This window comes from Phoenix dactylifera, chromosome 2 (assembly GCF_051530095.1).
Source record: "Phoenix dactylifera cultivar Ajwa chromosome 2, Ajwa_hap1_PhDact_Kaust_v1.1, whole genome shotgun sequence".
Lineage (NCBI taxonomy): Eukaryota > Viridiplantae > Streptophyta > Magnoliopsida > Arecales > Arecaceae > Phoenix > Phoenix dactylifera.
Genome location: NC_143191.1, coordinates 5,512,581 through 5,520,167, shown reverse-complemented (window position 1 = coordinate 5,520,167; position 7,587 = coordinate 5,512,581). Strand labels below are relative to the sequence as shown.

Sequence of the window (7,587 nt, the reverse complement as noted above, 5' to 3'; positions counted from 1 at the left end):
AGGATTCCATTAAATTAATAGCAAAGGAGACCGCAATGGAGATCGGCGTTGTATGTTTTAACACATCTCCCACTATTAAAGGCTGGCGGCTTCTTTAGCCTTTATAGAACAACACAGTAATGCCACCATAGCTGCAAGTCCACTAACCCACTTCTGACCATAGTTAATTAGGAGGAACAGGTGGACGAGACGCCGACATTTGGACTTCAGAGTAATAAAGAATGTATTGATGTAAGTTTAAAAAGAATCTATATAATTAAAAGTAAAAGAGCAATGATACACTACTAACAATCTAGATGAAAATAAGCATGAAGTCGGTGGTCCGGTGCTCTCTAGATGCACCGGGTCGCCATTGGAGCGACCTGCACAGTTTACTAGATATAGTTGGCGAAGAACGTTCGGACTTTTGGCGAGAGCAGTCCATCCCCGAAGTTCGTCATAGAGCGCGCTCGGGTACAGGCAGGCTTAGCGCATGGGGCTTTGATAGCTCGGGACACCTGGGGCCCCACTCTGCTCAGATAACGCCTCACACAGTGTTTTCCACCTGGGAGCTTCCATCTTCGAGCTTTCTAGAGATCAACTTTGATGATTCTATGCTGGATGGCGGCAGAAGGAGAGGTGCCAGGTTTGTCATTAGAGGCCCGAACTCTAGGGTAATGGCTGGTGGTGGCTGCCAGATCTTCGATACCTCAGTTCTTGGAGCAGAACTGCGGGCGGCTTAGGCCAGCTTAAGCCATGTGTGGTGAGTGCTACAGGCCAGCTCGATTATATTGGAAAGTGACTTGGCCACCATGATCAGCTGGTTCTAAGGTGGCCCAAGTGGTGGTGGAGGGGGGACACCCCCTTTTTCAAGATATTTTGGGCGATGGTGAGTGATAGGGTGGCCTTTCAAGCTAAGCATGTGTTCATATAGGCTTAGGAGACCGCAGACTCGGCTGCTTTTCATGTAGCCTACCACTTCGGGGGCACCTTATGGGCTAAGAGGCAGAGTTGCCTAGAGTGCTCTGAAACTTGTTATTTTTTGATTTTATTGAGTGTATCCATACTCGTAATGTTAAAATGCTCGTTTTAGCAAAAAAATAAAATAAAAATAAAAATAAGCATGAAGTGGGGCAAGAATTTAGAACATGTATCAACAACACCGGTCCCAATAAGAAATGAGATTACTAAGTTATAACTAGTAAATGTTTCTTTAAATAAGTGGTTATTTGTGTTGTGGTTCAAATTTGGCCTGAGGGTAACCATGCCGAAGGGGTCGAGGGAACCGCCAGTGGTTGGAGGAAGAAGATGGGGGCAACCTCCTGCGCGGCGGCGGCGGCGGACCTGCACAAAGTCTCACCGGTGTTTCCGGTGAGGGCCCTTCGATGATCAAGTTAGAGTGGAGTAAATTTGGTCCAGCCAAAAAGTCCTTTAGAAGTTACATGATCAGGCTATTTATAATCATGGTGGAGAGGCCCATGTAGCAGAAGCATTGTCCGCCCTCATTATGAGAGAGGGTGGCTCTGAATCGAATGATGCGTAGCTAAGGCTGGCCGGTGGCATGTGGTGTTGTCCGTTTTTGAGAACGGTAAGATGCTGACAGTCGTAGCAGGGTATGGCCAGAGTAGTCCGAGCTCGAGGGTATGGCCTGAGAGTAGTCGTAGCTCGACTTCTCGGGTTCCGAGGTGTGCTCGGTGGAGCGCTCCGAGCTCGAGGGTCAGGACATACTACTGAAGTGGGTGCCTCGAGCTCGATCAGGGCGGATCGGCGAATATTGGAAGTTGATGAAGCTTTTGGCGGAGTCCGGGGCCGGGATGATTCTGAACCAGACTGAGGATTCAACCGATCGGCGTTGGTGTTTATTGGGCCAAAATTGGGCGGCCTTTTGTCGTGGGCTGGACGATCCATTTCGCTCTCCATCAATTTGTTATTAGGATATGAAATTTATGGTTAATCAAATAAGAGTATTGGCTAATTTTATTGCTTATACGAGGATCCATACAAGGCATATATTTAGTGTCACATCGGCTATGCACTAGATAGATCTTAAATACTCATATGTGGTTAAAGAATCCAAATAATATTTTTAGTCTATTTTTTTAGATAAGGTTTTGCTTATTACAAATGGTATTAGAGTGTACTCAACTCATAACCTATATCGACTAGAGTACACTACAATAGAGACTAATTGAGCTGCTCACAGGCAAATCGTGGTACTTATGATTATATTTGAATGGATTTGGACTCGTAGCCTGACGAGGACGGACTAAACGTATATCTGTATTGATCCTCACATACTCCATTTGTTTAAGCATGGGTGTCTTCACCAAACTAAGGTCCAAATTCAATCAAATCTGATCATAAGCATTATGATCCATCCGTGGCCAGCTCCAATAAGCTTGTGCTATAGTATTCTCTAGTTTACATGTCTTACGAGCCGAATCCACTTCGATACCATTTGTAATAATTCAAACCTCATCTCAAAAGATGTTACCTAGATTTCAAAGTTCTGTATGAATATCAAAAATTTATTTAATGCATAATCGAGTTAAGACCAATTCATATGGCTTCACACAGTTAGTATATTGTTACCGAGCTTCCAGCTCTAGCCCATTTCTTTGATCTTTGCATGTATCAGCCCAAATGAACTCATGCACTCATGCGAGATGTCTCAGCTTCATTGGAATGGCCATCCACGATCGCTTTCCTTCTAGGATGGGGACCGACAGTTGTGGTCAACGGGAGATCAGCCGACCTCGATTCATTTGTTTGTACTTTTTTACTCCATGAAAGGCACACATACCATGTCACAGCTCACATAGAGCTCCAAAGTCCAAGTCTGCATTATAAAAATTTATCTTATGGACATTAACAGGATTAGTCTGCAGATTAAAAAAATATATTCAGTTGAGTTACCCATAAGCATTAACTGAAGCCGAGCCCAGTAAGTCCTTCCCATTTGTCTCTGAAAGATCCAAAACAATGCTCATATGAATACGCTTCAGCATTACTACCAATTGCCAAGTACCAGCTAAACTACTGTTCTGGAGTTTGCTCAAGAAAACATCTATTTTGGAGGCTACTGATCAATTCCAAAGAGTCCCATCATGACAGCTGCAACGCGGTCACCCCCTGTCTCTCTTTCTCCCCTAGTTTCCCCTCAAAGCCCATGCTCTCCTCTGGTTCCCACAGCCCCAGTTCTCTTCTCTACCTCTCTTGACTCACAGTCTCCTCTTAATGGCACTGTCTCTGTGCTCTAAACCCAGCCCTGCCACCTCTCCCCTGCAACTCTCCATTTATTTCCACCTCATCATGCTTTCAAATATGTCTTAAATAGAAACTCTCTGCTTCCCTCTGCAAAGTCCACTTCTCTACAGTCAGCACTCTGCTTACTATCCAAACCATCCACTTTTCCATCAGTTGTCCCCCCCCCCTCCACTCAATCTCCCCCCCTCTCTCTCTCAACTTTTTCTTTTTCTTTTCCAAGAGCTATAGAAGCTCTTCTGTTCACTCCCTTCTTTCCAAAACCCAAGTTTTTGAAAGCAACTGCCACCATTACCTTCCCTCTCCAAAAGCACCTCTTCTTAGAAAAACTTAATCTTTATTCCAGTACCCAACCTCCACTATCTCCTATATTCTGCCTTTCTATCCAAAGATTGCATTTTTTTTTATCTAGTCCTCAACCCCCACTCTCCCCAACTCTGTAGCTCTCTCCAAAAGTTTGCAGTTTTATCTTAGTGCTCAACAACCACCATTCCTTTCTCTTTCTCTCTATCTCTATCTGTTTATCTGAGCCATCCTTCAAAAGCTCTCATTCTTATCTCAGCACTCAAAGTTCAGGAAGAAGAAGGAGAATGTCACCGGACTACAGCTCGCCGTTCCTCAACAACGAGCTCTCGAAGCGGACGGTGATCTTCGGCCTCCACATGTGGGTCATCGTCGGCATCTGCGTCGGCGCCGCCTTCGTCCTCCTCCTCTTCCTCATCTCCCTCTGGTTCGCCTTCCGCCGTGGGGGCGCCGCCCCCGGGCACCGCCTCCCCAAGCCCTCCCGCCACCCCTCTTCCATCCCCGTCATCTCCAAAGAAATCCAAGAAATCCGCGTCGACCCCTCCCGCCACTCCGACACCCGGCCTTCCCTCGCACACGCCCTCCACAAGCCCCTCCCGGATGCCCAGACCCCCTCTGTTTCCAACGAGCGGCAGGCCCTCCTCGTGCCGCCCGACGAGGAGAGCCCGATTCTGCAGCAGAGGATCCACATCGAGATTGGCAAGGACCATAGGATCACCTACCCGGAGCGCGGCGCCGCCGCCGCCGGCGGCGGGTCCTCGCACGGCAGCGGCGAGAGCCGGTCGGTGGAGCAGGCAACGATCGCCGTCCCGGAGGTGTCTCATTTGGGCTGGGGGCATTGGTACACTCTCCGGGAACTCGAGGTGGCGACGAATATGTTCGCCGACGAGAATGTGATCGGAGAGGGTGGGTATGGGATCGTCTACCATGGCGTTTTGGAGGATAAAACCCAGGTTGCAGTCAAGAACTTGCTCAACAATAGGTACCCCTTTGCTCAATTTCCTTCCATGAATCCATCACAACCAAAGTTAACAAAAAGATTGCATTTTTATTGTATAATGCATTCAATTTTATCAATGGAAGAATATATCTCGTTGGTGAATGATGCAAATGAAGAGTATCATATATGCTGCTTGATTTATGGGGTTCTGTTGCTAGGGGTCAAGCTGAGAGGGAATTCAAGGTTGAAGTGGAAGCAATTGGGCGTGTTCGACATAAGAATTTGGTGAGGCTACTGGGTTATTGTGCTGAAGGTGCTCATAGGTATCGAATCATTTCCACTCCTTTTCTAATTTCTCCTGCTCATCTGAGATCATTTTTCAACACTTTTGCATGGCCAAGATCGGTCTTTTATTTACACTTGGTGCTGTTTTGCTTCTTAGGATCCTTGTTTATGAGTATGTTGATAACGGGAACTTAGAACAGTGGCTTCATGGGGGAGTTGGACCTTGCAGCCCTCTCACATGGGATATTCGCATGAATATTATACTTGGAACAGCAAAAGGGTACACTTTTTCTTCTGCTTATAATACCAGCTTAATTGTTAATTCCAATCCTGCTTGTTGATTTGAAATCCAAACACACATGCAGCTTAATGTACTTACATGAGGGGTTAGAACCGAAGGTAGTTCACCGGGATATTAAATCGAGCAACATTTTGCTCGATAAGCAGTGGAATCCAAAGGTTTCAGATTTTGGGCTTGCCAAGCTCCTGGGGTCCGAAAGGAGCTATGTCACGACGAGAGTGATGGGAACATTTGGGTTAGTTTTTACTTCAAGCATAGTTCTTTTGGCTATGTATGTTTTCATTTATTAACATAAGAATTGTGAGCTGGTCATGAGAAATGAGGGGGATGTTGTTGCTTGTTTCTGCTGTGGTAGTTATGTTGCTCCTGAGTATGCTAGTACCGGTATGTTGAATGAGAGGAGCGATGTGTATAGTTTTGGGATTCTTATTATGGAAGTCATTTCTGGTCGAAACCCAGTCGATTACAGCAGGCCTCCAGGAGAGGTTAGTATAAGTTTACTTACTTTATATCAGAAGTTTGTTCAGTGCACATCGAAGTGCATTTGCTTGCATTGCGTTGGAAGTTTATTTATCAAGCTGATAGGAATATTTCAGGTTAATCTAGTTGAATGGCTTAAAACGATGGTCAGCAATCGGAATTCTGAAGGGGTTTTGGATCCTAAATTGCCTGAAAAACCTTCTTCAAGGGCAATGAAAAAGACTCTTCTAGTGGCATTGCGATGTGTGGATCCCGATGCACAGAAAAGGCCGAAGATGGGGCATGTGATACACATGCTTGAAGTTGATGATTTTCCATATCGAGATGTAAGTCCAGCTCACACGATTTGCTTAAAATCCATTGCTAACTAAGCCCTTTGCTCTAGAAAATTATTTATTTCTTCTCGGCATGTCAGAGTTGAAGTCATAGATAGACCTGTCTGTGAATAACTCGATTGTCATATTTCTCATACTTTTTTGGCAGCCATTCAGCCTCGTGCTCCAGTATTAAATTGTTTGCTCTCTCGGGGCTGGTCTATTGACCTGCAAGAACACATCTGCCTCTGAATTTTAAAGTATAAATACTAGAAAGCATCTTCAGTATCTATGTTTAAACTACTAGTTTGGTACATTCTGTTGAGCATTAGGAGCAGTATCTGTCAGGTTGTTTTTTCCCCTTATTTTTTTTTCTCTTTTACTGTTTATGGAAAGGCTTTGGAATTTTATGACTTGATGCCTGGTGTTTAAAAACTCAAGGATGCTAAACTTCACATCTACATGGTGTTCCTTGGTCACTGGGAGATGCTTAGCTACGGATTAATATATAGTTTTCCTTTTTCATCACATGGAACATTAACCTGTATATCATATGGAATCATGACTTTCTCTTGCCAGCCTATAATTTTTATTCCTGGTCTCATAAAATGGAATTATGTTGTTGTATTCCAATACTGGGTCAGCTAGTTAGCTTTCTTGGTTTCTTCTCATGTGAAGGTTTTCTTTGATTCTTCTTTATACCATTGATGGTTTAACTCTCTTTTCTTCTTCAGTGATGTATGCATGTAAACAAGAAATGAAATGCCTCTCATGTCTGCGAATCCACATATAAATCATTCTTCTATATGTATTGCATTGCTGGAGAATCGAGAGATCACAAAGATTTAATTAACTTCACCGAGTCACATAACATGGCAAACTGAAAGGTGATTTCTTTTCCTGTGCAATATACTTCAGGAACGGCGCACCGGACGAACATATAGAGGCAGCCCTCACGAGAAAACAAATTTGCCAGTGACTGAATCAGGCGACAGTAGCGGGTACGAGAGCAATGCTAATGTCAATGGACCCTCTAGGTGGAGAAAGCAAGTGGATTAGCTGATATGGTGCAAAGCATTATAACATTTGTACATTTGTAAGCATCAAGCGACGATGTTTGAAAGGTTTGATCTCTCCTAAATTCCAGACCGAGCAACACTTCCAGAAGTACACTCGCAGGCTCTCATATCGTTTCTCTGCTCGAACTGGCTTATTCGTATGTCGTGCTATAAGCTGTATATGTAATTCCAAGTGATCTTATATGAGATCAAGTTTGGTGGAGCTTTGGCTATGTTCATTGTTCTGTCTGTTATTGGATGATTCAGATAGCATGTCTATACATTCTATCACTAGTGAGAAAATTATGTACAGTTAAAAGCTCTTTGCTTCTTTGAGTTCTACTTTATTCAGTTTAGCTACATTGGATACATAAAACTTATGAAGTTTAATCTTTATTTCATAACTTATTAGCTTTCTTACAGGTCATCATTGGGGTTACAGAATTGGAATAAATAAAGACACTTGCAATCCATGCAGGACCTCAAAAATCTGGCAGCACTCAAGTAAATGGTTAGACTACCTATGTGAGGACAGAGTCATCTAATTTTGTTCGAGCAAGAGACGATGGCACTTGCACCTCAGAACAGTAAAAAGTGATGCTAAAGCAGTTTGGAATCTGACAACACTATTAGACTCCTTTCCGGAGTACCAATGATAGAAGG

At 44.0% G+C, this 7,587-nt stretch overlaps 1 protein-coding gene across 1 annotated transcript; it reads left to right on the top strand.

Annotated features, from left to right (window-relative positions):
- Positions 1 to 2,975: 2,975 nt before the first annotated feature.
- Positions 2,976 to 7,243, top strand: LOC103704378 (putative serine/threonine-protein kinase At1g01540). The gene is made up of 7 exons (XM_008787638.5): positions 2,976 to 4,528; positions 4,705 to 4,809; positions 4,929 to 5,051; positions 5,137 to 5,307; positions 5,428 to 5,557; positions 5,669 to 5,878; positions 6,785 to 7,243. The coding sequence occupies exons 1-7, from the start codon at positions 3,834 to 3,836 to the stop codon at positions 6,923 to 6,925; spliced, it is 1,575 nt and encodes a 524-aa protein (XP_008785860.2). The 5' UTR covers positions 2,976 to 3,833; the 3' UTR covers positions 6,926 to 7,243.
- Positions 7,244 to 7,587: the final 344 nt, after the last annotated feature.